At 42.7% G+C, this 18,936-nt stretch overlaps 1 protein-coding gene across 1 annotated transcript in view; it reads right to left on the bottom strand.

The window, feature by feature from the left end:
• Nucleotides 1-8,511: 8,511 nt before the first annotated feature.
• LOC144806080 (uncharacterized) overlaps nt 8,512-18,936 on the bottom strand; it is a 235,032-nt gene continuing 224,607 nt past the window's right edge. The window contains exon 4 of the mRNA XM_078672524.1: nt 8,512-11,459. Within this exon, the coding sequence (XP_078528650.1) occupies nt 10,600-11,459 (860 nt within the window). The 3' untranslated portion in view covers nt 8,512-10,599. The remainder of the gene's footprint in view (nt 11,460-18,936) is intronic.

The raw sequence follows: 18,936 nt of genomic DNA, 5'->3' as shown, positions 1-18,936 counted from the left end.
TTTAACATACAGGTCTTAGCACAGAGCAAAGGAGAAATTTGGAGGGAAAACTGAATTGTCACCCGGAATGAGCAGGATAAACTACAGAGTTTGGACTGCAAATCCCACAATTCAACACGTTAAATGGAAGCAATCATGGGCAGGGAAAACCACAAGTTTAAAACACAAAACAGGTGATAAAATATGCAATCACATGCATGTTAAAACTACAATTTTAAACTATAACAATCACAGGCAAAGACAGTAATCACAGAAAGGGAAAATCGTTTTTTAACAACTTTTGTTTTGGGGAAGAGACAGCACTAGTCTGTCTCCTTCCCACTTCCTGGATCTGCTCACTGCAATCTGGGGCACACGTAGGCTGCAACACACAAGATGAAGGATAATGATTTGGGGTGCAACGGGCAAAGCCTTAAGGGGCCTGGGCAGATGTGAGGGGAGGGCTCAGAGTTGCCTGGTAGCTGAATAGCCAATGGTCTGCTGGCCTGGGGGTGGGGCTGGGGAGCTGCTTCTCCTGTTCAGAATCTCCTAGGAGACAGACAGGCTCAATCCTAATTTTGGACTTCTGCAGGTAAAGGCCTCACTAACTTGAAATCTAACAATACTGTTAGAATAACATTTTACTCCCTCTCCTAGCCAAAAAACGAAGTGCACAGTCCCTAGTAAACACAGTTTAAACAGCTCACAGAAGCACCCTCTGCTGTAGAATATCGCTGTTGTTGGGGGATAGGGGGAAGGCAGGGGAGCTGGTTTCACTGGCTTGTGAACACAAAATGGTGGCTGGGGGTGCACTGTTTTAACATACAGGTCTTAGCACAGAGCAAAGGAGAAATTTGGAGGGAAAACTGAATTGTCACCCGGAATGAGCGGGATAAACTACAGAGTTTGGACTGCAAATCCCACAATTCGACACGTTAAATGGAAGCAATCATGAGCAGGGAAAACCACAAGTTTAAAACACAAAACAGGTGATAAAATATGCAATCACATGCATGTTAAAACTACAATTTTAAACTATAACAATCACAGGCAAAGACAGTAATCACAGAAAGGGAAAGTCGTTTTTTAACAACTTTTGTTTAGGGGAAGAGACAGCACTAGTCTGTCTCCTTACCACTTCCTGGATCTGCTCACTGCAATCTGGGGCACAAGTAGGCTGCAACACAAAAGATGGAGGAGAATGACTTGGGGTGCACCCAGCAAAGCCTTAAGGGGCCTGGGCAGATGTGAGGGGAGGGCTCAGAGTTGCCTGGTAGCTGACTAGCCAATGGTCTGCTGGCCTGGGGGTGGGGCTGGGGAGCTGCTTCTCCTGTTCAGAATCTCCTAAGAGACAGACAGGCTCAATCCTAATTTTGGACTTCTGCAGGTAAAGGCCTCACTAACTTGAAATCTAACAATACTGTTAGAATAACATTTTACTCCCTCTCCTAGCCAAAAAACGAAGTGCACAGTCCCTAGTAAACACAGTTTAAACAGCTCACAGAAGCACCCTCTGCTGTAGAATATCGCTGTTGTTGGGGGGTAGGGGGGAAGGCAGGGGAGCTGGTTTCACTGGCTTGTGAACACAAAATGGTGGCTGGGGGTGCACTGTTTTAACATACAGGTCTTAGCACAGAGCAAAGGAGAAATTTGGAGGGAAAACTGAATTGTCACCCGGAATGAGCGGGATAAACTACAGAGTTTGGACTGCAAATCCCACAATTCGACACGTTAAATGGAAGCAATCATGAGCAGGGAAAACCACAAGTTTAAAACACAACACAGGTGCATGTTAAAACTACAATTTTAAACTGTAACAATCACAGGCAAAGACAGTAATCACAGAAAGGGAAAGTCGTTTTTTAACAACTTTTGTTTAGGGGAAGAGACAGCACTAGTCTGTCTCCTTACCACTTCCTGGATCTGCTCACTGCAATCTGGGGCACAAGTAGGCTGCAACACAAAAGATGGAGGAGAATGACTTGGGGTGCACCCAGCAAAGCCGTAAGGGGCCTGGGCAGATGTGAGGGGAGGGCTTAGAGTTGCCTGGTAGCTGAATAGCCAATGGTCTGCTGGCCTGGGGGTGGGCTGGGGAGCTGCTTCTCCTGTTCAGAATCTCCTAAGAGGCAGACAGGCTCAATCCACACTTTGGACTTCTGCAGGTAAAGGCCTCACTAACTTGAAATCTAACAATACTGTTTGAATAAAACTTTACTCCCTCTCCTAGCCAAAAAACTAAGTGCACAGTCCCTAGTAAACACAGTTTAAACAGCTCAAAGAAGCACCCTCTGATGTAGAATATCCCTGTTGTGGGGGGAAGGCAGGGGAGCTGGTTTCACTGGCTTGTGAACACAAAATGGTGGCTGGGGGTGCACTGTTTTAACATACAGGTCTTAGCACAGAGCAAAGGAGAAATTTGGAGGGAAAACTGAATTGTCACCCGGAATGAGCAGGATAAACGACAGAGTTTGGACTGCAAATCCCACAATTCGACACGTTAAATGGAAGCAATCATTGGCAGGGAAAACCACAAGTTTAAAACACAAAACAGGTGATAAAATATGCAATCACATGCATGTTAAAACTACAATTTTAAACTGTAACAATCACAGGCAAAGACAGTAATCACAGAAAGGGAAAATCGTTTTTTAACAACTTTTGTTTTGGGGAAGAGACAGCACTAGTCTGTCTCCTTACCACTTCCTGGGTCTGCTCACTGCACTCTGGGGCAAAAGTAGGCTGCAACACACAAGATAGAGGAGAATGATTTGGGGTACACCCAGCAAAGACTTAAGGGGCCTGGGCAGATGTGAGGGGAGGGCTCAGAGTTGCCTGGTAGCTGAATAGCCAATTGTCTGCTGGCCTGGGGGTGGGGCTGGGAAGCTGCTTCTCCTGGTCAGAATCTCCGAAGAGGCAGACAGGCTCAATCCACACTTTGGACTTCTGCAGGTAAAGGCCTCACTAACTTGAAATCTAATACTGTTTGAATAAAACTTTACTCCCTCTCCTGGCCCAAAAACGAAGTGCACAGTCCCTAGTAAACACAGTTTAAACAGCTCACAGAAGCACCCTCTGATGTAGAATATCACTGTTGTTGGGGGGGGGGAGGCAGGGGAGCTTGTTTCACTGGCTTGTGAACACGAAATGGTGGCTGGGGGGTGCACTGTTTTAACATACAGGTCTTAGCACAGAGCAAAGGAGAAATTTGGGGGGAAAACTGAATTGTCACCCGGAATGAGCGGGATAAACTACAGAGTGATTAAGGTACCTAATGTGAGTGCTATTGTTGAGTTTCTTAGAGAAATGTTCCTGAGGGACGGGTTTCCTAAATATTGTATTTCGGACAATGGCACTCAGTTCATTAGTAAAGAACTGCAAGTTTTTCTTGAGTCATGTGGGGTAAAACACCAGAGAAGTTTCTTATACCACCAACTGTTGATGCCATTTTTTGAATATAATACCAAATGCTTGAAGCTTTAGGCCGTGTTAAATTGACATAAGAATCACCGCACCAGATGCTTGTACATTTCCATTGTACTTCAGTAAAGCTACTTTTGTAATGCAAGGCTTGCTTAAGAATAGAGGAAGATGCTAGCTTAGCCACAAGTATTTCAGCATATCATATTTAGGGGCATGTATGTGTTATGATATTGCATATTCTCACATGGAAAAGTACCAACGCTGATACATTCCATTTCAGTGGAAAGTCCCAGAAGCTGCCTACTTGAGACACGTGGTCAGCAACAGTATATTTCGGACCATAAATGGCACAGCCTAAGCCTTTGCTAATTGGTCAAGTAGCCTATGCTTAATTTGTGCTATGTGCATTATGATGCTGCATCCACTTGTGGTCTGTGGCTATAAATACTTATGTTTTGCTTCTGCTATTTTAGCACTCAGCACCCATCTGAGGCTCCCGTGCACGTTAAATAAATACTCTTTATTGTACTCAAGTGGTTGTGACAGAGTTATGATTTTGGGTTCTACAGATCTTTACAGTTTCCATAGGGGAGGTCAGTGTCTCAGTAAAAGAAGCACTGGCATCTCTGGACATATGAGGACAGACCACAGACTTCCCTTGATGTAAAAACATATCCAACTATTTGTATATGCTCAAAAACTACCTAGAATCCAAGGCAATCCTTGTCCCAAAGGGGTAGCATCCCCAATCTTCACTGAGCTTTTATGTTGGAGAAAATGTGGCACATGATATCCTAGGAATTGAAGACAATCTTACTGACCCAACACAATCTTACTGACCCCAAAAACTTTCTTCTCTGACCACTGGATATTATTGGTTCTGCCTACTTTTCCAGATGACAGCCCAAAAAAGTCTGATGTAGAGCACAAACATGCTGAGACTTCAATTATGTTGCAGACCATAAATGCTGCAAGAAAATAAACATCTTATTGGCTGGCTGCAAGAATTAATTCACAGGCATAAGTGCATCTACACATGTTGGCTGTATAGCTTGTTGTCCGACAAACACACCATTACTATTAATTAGAACACTAGATCAAGTTTGGTGATTATTATATACTCCATTGTCATGATTACACAATATACCGGTGTCAGGAATTTTAGAGTTATAGGAAATATCAAGTACAAATAGTACTGAATGCTTCGCGCAATTGGAGAGAGAGATACAATGTTCAGGATTGGAGGAAAGGTGGCCTGTACAAAGTGAAATGCCAAAGCAAAAAGAAACCAACAAGAGAACCAAAGGAAGCTGCGTTTTGGGTTTGGAAGCCATTTTAGATATTAACCCCTTCGACGCTGATGACTAGCTGGGCTCGTCATGAGGTAGCCTCCTCGCACGCTCATGACGAGCCCAGCTCGTCACGTAACATGCGTTTTTTAAAAACTCAGCGTACGGGCGGAATTCCGCCCGCACGCATGCGGTTAACAAGGAGAGTAGAGTATGAGGCTCGTTGCTTTGCCAAGCAGTTCGTAATTGGCAGCCATCAGAGGATCATTGAGGAGCCAGAGTCTGGCTGTAGAAGCATCGGGTGGGAACTGTCACTTCCTACTTTTGCACTCTCTTACCTATTCAGATCTTACCTACAATTGTTTATTACTTTCAAGGCCTTGTACCTTTATGTGCATGCACTATTTGTATCACTTTTTTATTTTCTTGGAAACATTCAAAAATCTGCACTTTGAGTCGGTCTTGTTTACATCGCCACCTATGTACATATGATCATACTTTTCAGATTTTCAAGACTGAATTTGTTTGGAATAATGTGCTTCGAACTTTCTAGTAAGTCCAAAGAGTCGCACAAGTAAACCACACTGCAAGAATTCCACAATCACAAATAGTTGCTTATATTTCCAGATAGAGTCTGCATTAGGTTTAGAGAAGAAACGTTAGAGGACTTGTTACTTAAGGTAATTAGGTAGGGTTGTGTATTATAATAATGTTACAAGGCGTTTCTAATCAGGCATTGCTTTATTACTGACTTCCATGAGCAGTTCTGAAGGAAGCTTGATTAGTTTCGCACCAATGTTTCTGCTCTCCTTCCCTTACAATTTCCCCTCTATTTAGGATGCTGTGATTGCTATTACAGTTAGAAGTCAGGGTCTCTCTGTGGAGGTGAATAGAACTAGCTTAGTGGCACCCCTGAAGATTGGTAACCAAAATCCATGAAATATGACACCCATGATTCTACTGTACTGCAAGGGGCAAACTCTTGCTGTTGAAATATTTTTGAATAGTCAATAGACTGGCACAGCGCAAGGTTTTTCTTCTTCATTTGTCTTCTGTTCTAGAATAAGTAATTTATTCTTTTTAGATTTGCTTATGTCTTAATATATATGAGATTTACGTGTGAGGTCGAGGGCCAGATTTAGATCTTGGCGGTCCACCTGCGCTGTTTAGATGTTGCCAGGTCCATGGATGAAAGACCGCCAGAGTGCCCCCGACACTGCCTGGATTTTTCACCCTCGTCGATGGAATCCTAGGCAGAAGTGGCTGTCGGCAGGAGTTCAGCTAAGATGACCACCGAGCTAATCACAATGTGCCTTCCCATCGAGGCAACTGTGGCGTGAATACCTCCTACTTTGATTTCATGAAATGAAATAGAAGGAAATGAGGTATAAATTTCCCTTTTTTGCTGTGTCTTGAACCCCATCTGCCAGGTCCCTCCTTTGCTGCTTCAACTTCACCACAATGACAAATAACTCTGTTGTCACCGGTATCTAAGGCAAGCTAATTTTAAAATTGTCTTACTTTGAATTGTGTGTTGACAATTACTGTAGCCTTGTTGATTTTTGCATTGCTCTTACAAGCAATTTTGTCTTATGTGTAATGCAGAAGTGTTCATTTTAAAACTTATCAAGGTAAAATGAACATACCTGTGCTGCCACAAAAAGAAATATTATTGTTGTGATGGTTGTGCAAGTGGTGCCTGTGGATTTGCACTCAATGGTGCTTGTCTGTTGTGTGGCATGCAATATGTAACATAAGGGTGCATAACACATTACCTACATATGTTTTTGGATTAAACACAGCACATGTGTATTGATTATTAATAAGTAGTACCTACTAGTCTCCACTCCACTTAATACTCATTCCGTGAGCAAACTGCCTCTAGAACATTACAGCACAGTAGGGACATCTAAGTAGGGTTGGTTCAAAACTGCTGGCCTGACGGTAACGGAGTACGGTTAGTCAGCAGAGCAGACTGCGGCATCGGAGGTGGATGGTGGTTCAGCCAGCACACATCTAAATAGTGCAGGTTGGATACCGTCAACTCGATGGAGTACTTGAACCCACCGCCCCACAGGGACAGCGCGAGTACCACTAAGATCTAAATCAGGCCCTAGAATGTTGGGCCACATAAAGTAAATTATATTTTCCAATATTACAACATTGGGACGAAGTGTAGAAGTACTGTGAACTTTCAGCAAGAGTGACCCACAATGCCCCTCGGATGGTGATATTCAAACAAAGCGTTTTAATCAAATTAAATCGCTGTATCAATGACTGATTATGCAAACTGTGGTGTGCCCTGAGGTCATTAAAGGTCTACAGAACCCACTGAGCTGTTGATACCCAGTTTACATCAATAGTTTCAAGGTTCAAATAAGAGTGGCGCGGTCGTCACCAGCTGGCATGTGGGGGTGCTGCTGATGGGGGGCGTTCCAGATCCAATCTGATGCCTGGGGAGGTTTAGATGTGGGAAATCTGCATCTAGATATTGTCTCTTCGAGATAAGCAGTTACGTAAGGTAACGTGTTCTTTAAATCTCAATATATTCTCTTCCTTGTACCTGTATACCCTCTCTATGTGCTTATCGATCTAAATATTTATTACTTTTATCCTGCTGTAGAGGGAAAAAAATATTTGACTCTCTCCAATGCACTACTCAATGGCTCACCCTATTCGTATCCTCTACCTCCACTGTGACTCATCCCTAACCTTATTCTACTACTATGATCTCCCAAACAACCCTTTCTAAATTCTTCCCTCGTGTATCCCTCGTTTGACTCATCCCAATCCTCATTTTACTATGATCTCCCTTTTCTAAAGACTCTTTCCTCCTCTACCTACCTTTTACTTATCCCAAACCTCATCTTACTACTATGATATCCTAAATAACAGTTTCTAGACTTCCCCAGTGGCGTAGCTAGGCACTCTGCAGCCCGTGGCAGTCCCTGCCTTTGCTGAAGAGCAGGGGTGAGGGGGAGGCTATCGATACATTCTGCGCTAGCCATCCCCACGCCAAATGCATGTAAGAGCGAGGGGAAGCCGCTGCCGCCCCCAAAACTCGTGCCGCCCAGGCGGACTGCCCTCGACCTCCTCTTGCTATGCCACTGGACTTCTCTCTTCCATTATCCTACTCAATGAACAGATTTGTATGTCCAATGCTCAAATTAATTCATATTTCCCTATATTAATCCACCACTAATCCTTTTTGGACCACGGAGTAGCGTCCTATTTGCCAAAAAGCACTTCAATGTCTCGCATGGGGTAGTAAGTGCTATATATATACTATTGCAATTAATTTAGGTATTAAGTGATTGGCGTGGAATCTCTGGCATCATAACAATATTTCCCTTTTCTATTATTCTTGGTAGTGTGGCTGTAAATAAAAGCTGCATTGGGAGTTCTCTTCTGAGTACTTGAGAGCGAGGTCTGAGCAGTGGAACAGAGGGTAAGAAGGGGTGTCATATTCTTGAATCCTCTTACAAACGTAATATGTATTTCCATATCAAGGATTAATTCATGAACGTTGGCTATTTTACAGCGTTATTAACTCCTGAGCACCAATATACTTCAGAGTTAATTTGTCACAAGAAACACTTGCAGAGAAAGGTGTTCCATAACACGTTGAAGCTTAAGCAGGTGTTGATTTCAAAAGATGTATCAATTAAGTTCTAACAATCAGATCATGTAGTCACACAGATGCACACATAATTGTTTATTAGTTATTTAATGTTTTTATCTAGTAACAATTTTCTACTGTAACACGAAAGATTGTGCAGAACCAAAAGTGTAATAAAACCACCAAACTTCTAGTATGTGAAATTGCTGGCTCCATACGAAGTCTCTCCAAACAAAACAGGGAAATTGTTCAAATTGGTTAATTTGCCATTAACCCGTTCACCGCAGCGCGAAATCTGCCGCGGTGCTGGAGATTTATGACTGGGCGTGGTTTGGATGGCCCCTGGCCGTCCTCCGCACACGACCACCGTGACGTCGGACGGTCAGGGGCGGTCCGACGCACGCAAAGGGTTATCACAACCTGGAGAAGTGGCAGGCTGAGGTGAGACAACAAAGTATCGTGTAGTTCCTATAAATCTATATAGGATTTGTGCATTTAGACAACATAGACTGTGGGATTGGTGTCCAGCTGATTCCAGACACCCCCACCGAGTATGTTCGCCTGTATACCAGCTAGCTCACAGTGTCACTGTAAACTCCTTTTACCAAGGAGAGAATAGTTCCTGGCAACTATCAAACAGGACAACCCTGTCCCCTCAAGGATCTTGGAAACAGTACAGTAGTTTTCGCTCAATCACTCATGTTCAATTTGTCTCAGAGTGATACACAGAATAAATGTTGGGGACGTTTTCAATAAGCATTTATTGAACCAGCATCATTCTAGTGTAAAATTGGTGTACTGAAACAACCATAAGATAGAAACAGATATAAATAATTATAAGCACCAACAGAGTAAACGGATGGTAGATTTCTACCATAGTGCTAAAACAATGAATATAGGCAGCTATGTAAATACATGACAAAATAATGCGTACTCCTACGATGAAACCCTAACTAGATGTACCCAAGTGTACCTAGCATGTATGTAGGTTTAGAGCCAAGAATGCCCCTAGGATGAAGCCAACCCCATAACCTGGTGTGAATGAAGGACCCCGTCCTGGTCTCGAGATTGACACCCTGCAAGGGATGTCAGACCACAGCGTGCTGGAGTGTCTGCATGCAGGGACCTCAGCGTCTCGCGTCAGTGTGTCAGCATAGAAGCCTTTCTCCTCTGCCTGCCCCATCAAAGATGTGGTGTTTATAAACCCAAAAGGTACCCTCAGGGGTTCTACCTTGATGTGTCATGTCGGCCAAAGATGACGCAAAGGATGACCCTTATACATCGTTATTATGCAGAAGATGATAATCCTGCGGTGGTTCTGAGAATCCTCATGCCTAATAAATTAGGCTAGTTTTCCAGGAAAACCACGCAACATTTATGCAGCACCTAACTAGGTAAAAGGTCAATACCAAAAACCGTTATGTAGTACAATGGCAGGGAAAATGTAGGTGAAAGGTTAGGTGACTACTCAGGCCTATATTGGGGTACATTACAAAAATAACAAAAGCAAAAACATCAGAAAGGAGCAGCTTCAAAGTCACCACAGCCTCTATATATTGTGGTTGTTAACAGTTTTCAGTGTTGGTCCTTTTTTTGCATCGCTTAGTGTCATTTCTTGCAGAGAGCATTCCAGTCTAGCCAACCATACTCTGACAAATACAAACAATATTACATGCCAGAGTTTTAATATTTACTAGTCTTTCATTTATTTATGAATAATTTTGAAACCCTTACGCTTCCCTTACTCTGTTTGTTAAAAGACCCTTAGGTTTGAGGCTCTAACGGAATTTACAATCATTCCTCTGTAGAATTTCTTATATACATGTCCACTGATGGGCTCCTAACATTACATTTGTACAAAAGTCAATAATTTCTTTCACCTTTATAATTTTTTGCCATATGTATTCACGGACATAGACTTGCCGTTAACCCACACTCACTTCATCATATTTGTTCTTTAAAACTGATAGCTGGCACATTCATCCCATGTTTCCTGCATTTGTTTTTTTTTACCTCTTGTGTTTGCTGATATCATATTAAGAATGAGAAATTAATAAAGCTAGTCCCAGATTCACTGTATGCATTTCTTTTTCCATTTAGTGCTCTCTGGGGATGACAATTACAGAAAGCCCACAAACACTACGTTAGTGTTTTGTCCACTGTTCACATTTGTGAATTGTCCCTTCTGGGTGACAGTTCATCCTATATTTGTTGCACATCTGTGTTTTTTCTATGTATCTGCATGTGGCATTTTAGGTGTGACAATTGAGTAAAGATCTTCCGACAATTACTTTATGTATGTGGTTTTTCTACTGTGTGGGTTTTCTCATGTCGCTTTAATGCTGACGAACTAATAAAACCCTTCTCACATGTGTTGCACTTACATGGTTTATCTCCTGTGTGTGTTCGCTCATGCCACGAAAGGGCTGTTGGTCTTTTAAAGCTCTTTCCACATTTATTGCACGTGTACGGCTTTACTGAAGTGTGTGTTAGCTGATGGACCGTTAAAGCTGATGGATAAATGAAACTTACCCCACATTCACTGCAAATGTATGGTTTTTCTCCTGTGTGTATTCGCTGATGTACCTTTAGGTATGATGATTCATTAAAACTCTTACAACATATGTTGCATGTGTATGGTTTTTCTCCTGTGTGCGTTCGAAGATGGACCATTAGTCTTGAAGATTCATGAAAGCCCTTCCCACAATCCTTACATTTATATGGTTTTTCACCAGTGTGCATTTGCTGATGATGCTTTAGGGTATTTGAATGACTGAAACTTGCACCACATTCACTACACTTGTATGGTTTTTCTCCTGTGTGGGTTCGCTCATGGATCTTTAGGTATGATGAGTGATTAAAGCCCTTTCCACACTGATTGCATATCATTGCTTTATGTGTTGCATGCGTTCGCTGGTGAGACCTTAGGCCTGATGATACATTGAAACTCATACCCCATTCATTGCACCTATATGGTTTTTCTCCTTTGTGGGTTCGCTGATGCAGTCTTAGGTGTGACAACTCATTATGGCTTCTCCCACATTCACTGCATGTGTATGGTTTTTCTGCTTTGTGGGTATGTTGATGCCGTCTTAGGGTTGATCTCAAACTAAAGTTCTTCCCACATTCACTGCATGTGTAGGGTTTTTCCCCTGTGTGTATTCTCTGATGGACCCTTAGGATTGATGACCGCTTAAAAGCCTTCCCGCACTCACTGCACATGTATATTTTGATTCCTATCTGTTTTTGCTGGTGGCACTTTAGGCTTGTGGGTGTGACTTTAAAGTTGTTTGCACATTTGGTGCCTGTGTATTGTTTTTCTATTTGAAATTCACACTGTTGGTTGGCTACATTGATATGTTCTTCCCCCAGCTTAATATGCTGATGGCCCATCATGGTTAATAAACTCTAAATTTAGGCTCACATTCACAGGTAAGTGATATTGCAAATAAGAAATTTCAAACAACAGAAAGGATGAATAACTCCTAAATTAAGTCCACAGTCTCGACTTCTCTGGTGAGGGTTGTGTCCTCTTGTTTGATGACATTATTTTTTACACGAGAAAAATATTGCTATATATGCTAGCACATTGTTCAGTACTGCACAATGCAGTGCTACATCTTTTATCCTTCAGTTGTCAGGTTTACAATGTATGTGTTCTGCATATTTGAAGGCTTTATCTGGTTTCTATGGTGTGGCAAAAAATGATGATTACATTGACCACAAACATAACATTATTATCCTCCTCTTAGGCAGTAGAGCAATGCTGTAACTGCCACTGGGAGATCTCAGATCAATGACCGTTGGAAATCTTATGTAGCATATTTGTCCTTTGATTTCATACAGATTTTTCTGTTTTAGTCAGCGGTTGTTTGTGATGGTACTCTGACGTATACATCCGAGTGATTGCTCCAGTAGGTTTCATACAGGATGGTTCTGTTGGTGCTTGAGTTACTCGGCCTCTTGTGACACTGCTCTCTTTCTGAAGAGCAAACACCATTGCATCCAGCCTCTCCTGTGCATGTTTCTGATGAGTCTTAGTTTGAGATGTACCTAAATCCTCACCCGGTAAAGGTAAAGAGATCTGAAATCATAAAACATGTATACATTAAGAGAAAATATTACAATGTCTTATCTTTGTACAAAAACAAAACTATGCATCAAATGGAATTTCATGATATTGGAATAAAGATATTGAACCAGTTTATAAAATCTCAGATTGAAAGCTTTTGGCACAGAACAAAGAAAAATAGAGTTAAATTCACTACCAACAACAATGTGTAAAGTAAGGAAAAATACAAGCACATTGCAATGAACAAATACTTGCAAAATAAGAAGCAAAACCCGGTAGCAAAGAGAGAATTAGTCACATGTGCAATCTAGGCACACAAACTTCTACAATGGTGGAGTACTGATCATAGCCCCTAACCACAGGCAAAAACTGCTCCTGTTATGGGAGACTTTCATATGATTGTCTGATCATTAAGGGGTCTGACTGGACTTTGTCCTGGCTGACAGTCAGCATCCCAGAGACTGGATATTCGACCGAACTCTACTTCTGGATGACGAGGAGATAAAATATCTATCTCAGGAAACTGAGGGCTTTTTGGGTATCAACGTAGGATCGGCTCCAATGTCGGTGGTGTGGGATTCCCTAAAGGCCTTTTTAAGGGGCATGATCACGAGTAGGGTTTGTTTCAGTAACAGACAATTCTGAGAGGAGGTGGCCTATAAAGAGTCATAGTTGAAGGAAGTAGAGTTGGCCCTAAATAAGGAAACTGATTGAGAAACAGCGGGAAAAGTTGGTTAAATTAAGAAGTTTAAAGGATCAGATAGACACCATCTTTCAGTCTAGGGTTGCACATAAATGGGAGGCCAGTGAGCTTGCCCATTGTGAGTATGGAGAAGGTGCAGACAAGCTCCTGGCATGGAAGGCTAAGTCCGACAGGTTGCGCAATTTAATAAAACAAATCGATTACACGGGTGGGGCTACTGCTCTCTCCACAGACAAAGAGATAGGTGGCGCCTTTTTTGATTTTTTTTTCCAAGCTCTCTTTCAAGAAGACAGTACGGTGGACAAAACCGTGGCCATGGAGTGGCTGCACAGGAGCACGCTTAACCCCCTAAAGTTAACTCAGCAAGAAAAACTAGAGAGGGAAATTTCTCAGGAAGAGGTGAGAAAGGCCATTCTTGCCTGTAAAAGCAGGCAAGCAGCTGGCCCAGATGGCTGCCAAACAAACTTTGGGAGAGGTGGTAATTCCCAACTTGGCACAGATTTTCAATGAGATCCTATCTGAAGGTGTGAGGCTTCCAGGCTCATGGGGAGAGGCTACCATCACATTGATCCTGAAACCAGGGAAAACATCCAGCCTGCTGTGGGTCTTATAGGCCCATATTGCTGCTGAATGCAGATTATAAAATCCTTGCCAGTATTCTGGCGGGCAGGTTAAGCTCGGTTGTGGGCGATATCCTTCACACCAATCAAAAGGGTTTTGTTAAATGCAGGAACATATCTGATCTTACTTATGATCTTGTTGGTGCAATAGACCGAGCCACAACTTACTCGCTTTCCCTCGTTGCAATAACATTAGATGCCACCAAGGCCTTCGACAGGGTCGATTGGGTGTGCCTATCTGCAGTCTTGGAGAAATGTAATCTGGGGGGCGAGTTTTGCCGTGCTATTCAGCTGATTTACCAAGATCCGTCAGCTAGACTTCTGGCTAACTGTAACTTGACAAGACCCTTTAAGATCACCAGGGGCACTAGGCAGTGTTGCCCCTTATCTCCCCTCCTCTTTGACGTATATATTAAGCCTTTTGTCCAGCAGTTAAGAGAGGAGGCTAGCATATTACCATTTAAGCATGGGGGATGGGAGAGAAAGGGGGCCGTAGGCATATGATAATTTGGTTCTGTCTGCGGACCTCGCTAGGACCTTCCCCGCCGTTATAAGGCTGGCAAGAGATTTCGGGCAGATATGTGGTTATGAGGTGAATGCTGAGAAAACTGAGGTCATAACCTGAACTTGGCGGAATGTCAGCACCAGACCAAGCGTTATATGAGGTATCTGGGGGTCAGAATAGTTCAGGATATTGATAAGATCTCCGGGACCAACTTGGCGAGTATTTCAAGGGAGTGCCAAAAACGTATGAAGTTCTGGGTTCATCTACCTTTAACCATCCTAGGGAGGATCTATTTGGTAGAGATGGTGGTGCTCCCAAAAATCACCTTCCTCTTTAATGCCATTCCATTACACTTCGACAAATCGCATATAGGTAAATTCCAACAGGCTAGCAATTAATTTGTTTGGGCATATAGAGGTACCAGGATCTCCTGGAAGAAGCTGAGCCGCAGTAGGGAAAAGTGATGACTTGCATTGCCGGACTTCCAATATTATGCATGGGCCTATCAATTGTCACATCCAAGGATGCTCCTAAAAACTCCAGATAAAACCGGGGTGGGGGCTATGTTTTCTGCGATGATAAAGGGGGCAGGTCTATTCTAGGAGGGCTTCCCGTTCAAGTATGGAGAACCATACGTTTTCAAAAAGATCAAGCTAAAAGTCCTGCAGGGAATGGCGAGATCAGGGGCTAGCATTAAAAGACTGACAAGTCTTAATTACTTTTCAAGCCGGGCCCCCCTGTGGGATTCTCCAGGCGCACCAGACTGCCTAAAAGACAGACTAGCTCTTTTGCTTAGAGTAGCTGGTTTGAAGGTTTGGGGAGTCCTGTCTCATGAGGGTATGCTTCTATCGTGGCCATCGCTAAATAACAGATTGTCAAAGTTTAAATGCATTCAATTACAGAGTTGGTCCCAGAGCTTGAAAAACCCCATAGGCATAGGCAACATTCTCGAGGAGCTGCTAGTTACAAGATCGGTTTGGAGGAAGAAGGTTTTCTTCCTTTATTGGGCCATTGATGAGGCAGTGGACGGGGATTAAAAACTGGCCGAAGACTTGTGGGGGGGTCATTTGTTCAACCTTCATAGGGCCTCCTTATCTACGCCCAGGTTAACCAAAATGTCAAAGGGGCCTCTAGTCAGTTGTAAAAAAATGTATTTGCCAGTGCCTCGGATGCACACTTGTTTGTGGAGTGCCCGGCCATAGCAGAGTTTTGGGACAGAGTAGGAAACACCACCGCGGATATTCTAGGCCTCTCAATACAAATAAATATCACCCTGATAATTTTTGGAACATCCAGTGAAATTAAAGGTCATGGTTGATCTTTCCTTTTCTATGCCATACTGCTGGCCAAAAGGGAGATATGCAAAAGATGGGTAGGAGCCGCACCCCCTCTGTACTCGGAGTGGTTTTCCTCGTTGTTTGCTACATTTAGGATGGATCTGTGTAGAATTCAAAGCAAGAGAAAGAAAGCACTACGGGATTTCTTATTCAATTGGTTCAATGTTTAAGCTTGAGAGATTACCTCTTTATCTATCTATGTAATCATTTTGATGTATAAGAAAACCTTGGTCCTATGATTATGCCTCCTTGAAACTCTCTTGACTATGTTGGGCACTTCCAGTTTTTTTCTACCCATTGCCAACATTAACAGTCGCTAGGGCGCTAGGGTTTCTGGACCGATTGGGAGAGTGGCTACCCCCTTTATTTTGGGGCTAGTCTCAACCTAGTCTGCTTCGTTACTGGTAGGCGGGGCGCTTCCTCCTGGTCCCCATCCAATGCCTAGGTCTCTCTATTGTTAAGTAACGGTACGGGCAGTTTGGTATGTTCACTAATGGTCTGAGGTGAATGAGGATTAAAATATATATATATATATATATATATATATATATATATATATATATATATATATATATATATATATATATATATATATATTACCTACTGGCGGTCGCCAGTAGGTATATATAGTTAGGATTTTTTCCCTATGGGATTTTTGAAAATTCTATGTCTAATAACTTTGGCGTTTGTGGACGGAATTGGATGAAATTTTCTGGAAAATGGAACATTTTGTTTCTGAGCAGCCCCTGAAAATTTGGGGGGTGTTCGTCCAGGGGGGGCCGAGAAAAAAGGGGGGTCCCAAAACGTGTTTTTAACATTGAGTTTTCCATAGGGCGGTTGGCCTCACTTTTAGCCCGAACGGCTGAATGGATTTGCACGAAACTTGGCAAAATTGTAGGGACTGGTAGCCCGATGTGCCTTTTGTAGGTCTCAATATATGTGCTACAGTGGATTTTGAGAAATTAACGTTCAAAAAAAGATATATATCTAGAGCCGCGCCTGGAGCGCTCCCCGGTACGCGTACCGGGGAGCGCTTCAGGCGCGCCACGCGACTTGCGCACGGCAAGCTGATTGGTTCTCGGGTGTCTGTAAACATTCGAAACAGTCCGCAGCGGCCGCCATCTTGTGTCTCGGTAGGATTGAGACATAAGAGGTGGCAAAAATCAAAGGGGGAAATGAGCAAGAGGGGGCAGGGTACACACCCCCTGACCCCCTAGGTTTCATGTGGGGGCCATACAAGGCTCCCGCGGGTGAAAAAAAAAAATCGATTTTCGCGGGGGTGAGCGCCCGGTACGCGCACCGGGGAGCGTACGGGGGAGCGTACCATGGAGATTAAAAATGACAGACTTTTAAAAAAATAAAGCTTCTTTTTAAAAATTGGAGGTAGTTCTGAAAAGAACTTTTTTTTTTGATTTTGTTGTTTTATATATATTTTTTTGTTTTTGTTGTTTTATATTTTTTTAGACTTTTTAAAACAATTTTATATTTTTTTTGGATTTTTTTCAAGGGAAAAACAAAAACAAGGATTCCAAAACTGCTCAACAGGAGCAAAAAAATTTGAAAATTTAGGGACTGGAAGAGCAGCGGTGTTGCTGTTTCTTTAGGGCAATCAGTTCAACACTCTGCTCCCCATAGCAGAGCAGTTCGTCACACTCTTTGCACAAAAATTTGATGCCCGCAAACACCGGCTGAATGTTAGGGACCATTCTTCCACGGGGTGGTCCCGAAGGTGTTGCTCCACCAGTGGAGGTGCTGCCGCCATCTGTGGGTACATTCCGTGCCAGCTCTCTGACACTCTCCCTGGCAAAGTTGTTAGGGTGTCTTCTTTTCACATGCCGGATCAAATTAGCATTCCCAAAACTATATTTTTTCAGAGGATTGCCTCTGGATAAACTACTCCCACATATTTTGCATGTTACTTTGGGAGCGTTGACTTTTTTCTGTCCTTCTGGGATTTCGTAAAATTTCCAGATGAAATGGGTTTTTTTCTTTTGCTGAGGAGGGTCCTCATCTAAAAATCCCTCTGAATCATTGCTGGATGACTCTCTTGCAGCCATTGCTGGAGATCAGAAAAGTAGGAGATAGAGTAGACACAACAGCTCTTGCTCTCTCCAAGTATAAAGCAATAGTGAGAGAAATGGGTGGGTTTCACACAATTTGGAAAAAAAAAAGTTCTGAACCAATGAAAAGTGTTATTTTAAAGTCACATGGTTTGACGCGCTTACGCTACGCGCCCCGGGGCGCGCCCCGGGCGTGTATCGTAAGCGCATTGGGGCGCTTACGTTGCGCGATCGTATGCGCTTCCGGGTGCGCTTACGCGGTGCGTCATAAGACGCATCTCGCGGCTACGCGATACGTGTCTTATGACGCAAGGCGTGGCGGCTACGCGATACGTCACGATGTTGTTTTCGTTCTCGGCAATAGCGCTTCCGGGACGCGCATTAGTACGCGCCCCGGGGCGCGCCGCAAGATTGCGCTTACCCGTGCGTTCACCTGTCCGCGCCCCGGGAGCGCACTAAAAATAATATTAAAAAAAAATACAAAAATTATAAAATATAAAATTAGATTTAAAATGTATTATTTTTATAAAGATTTGCTATTAAAAAACCTATGAAATTCACTGAAAAAACCATAGGTTATAGACCATATATAGTTAGGAATTAGCATTTACAAAACCTTGAAAATTCACTGAAAAAACCATAGGTTATAGACCATATATAGTTAGGAATTAGCATTTAAAAAACCTTATTTTACTCACACAAAACCATTGAAATTCCATATATAGTTAGTTGTACTAACTATATATCGCGCACCCGCAATCCACTGCTGATGATGTCACATATTACATCATTCATGACATGGTCAGTGACATCACTGATGACATCACTGATGACATCTCAAATGACATCACTGATGACATCACTGATGACATCTCATTTCACATTACTCATGACATCATTCATGTGATGATACGATGAACCTCTTCAGACTCTAATAAAAACGTAGATACACTCAGTGTAAACAGACACTCACAGACTGTCACTCATCCATGGAGTTACTCACACACCTAATCAGTCTTGCAAAGAATCAATCACACCTCCATTTCCGAAAACTATATTTTTAAACACACCTTAATTATTGAAACATATAATAACACATATTTACTCTGTTATACAATCCCTGATACAAGTTCACAATAATCCATACAGCCACTCACACATTCACTGGCTCTTATGCACAGTTATTTCATATGTCAACTACCACATGTACTGTGTTTTACATATGTACTTACTTTGACATGTAGCACTGAGATATCCATTCACTCACCAATACACTCATGCACACAGTAAACCGCCCATACAGCTGTTTCCACATGCACTTTTGAACCCATA

The sequence above is a fragment of the Lissotriton helveticus genome, chromosome 1_2, assembly GCF_964261635.1.
Source record: "Lissotriton helveticus chromosome 1_2, aLisHel1.1, whole genome shotgun sequence".
Classification (NCBI taxonomy): domain Eukaryota; kingdom Metazoa; phylum Chordata; class Amphibia; order Caudata; family Salamandridae; genus Lissotriton; species Lissotriton helveticus.
This window is presented reverse-complemented; position numbering and strand designations above follow the sequence as displayed.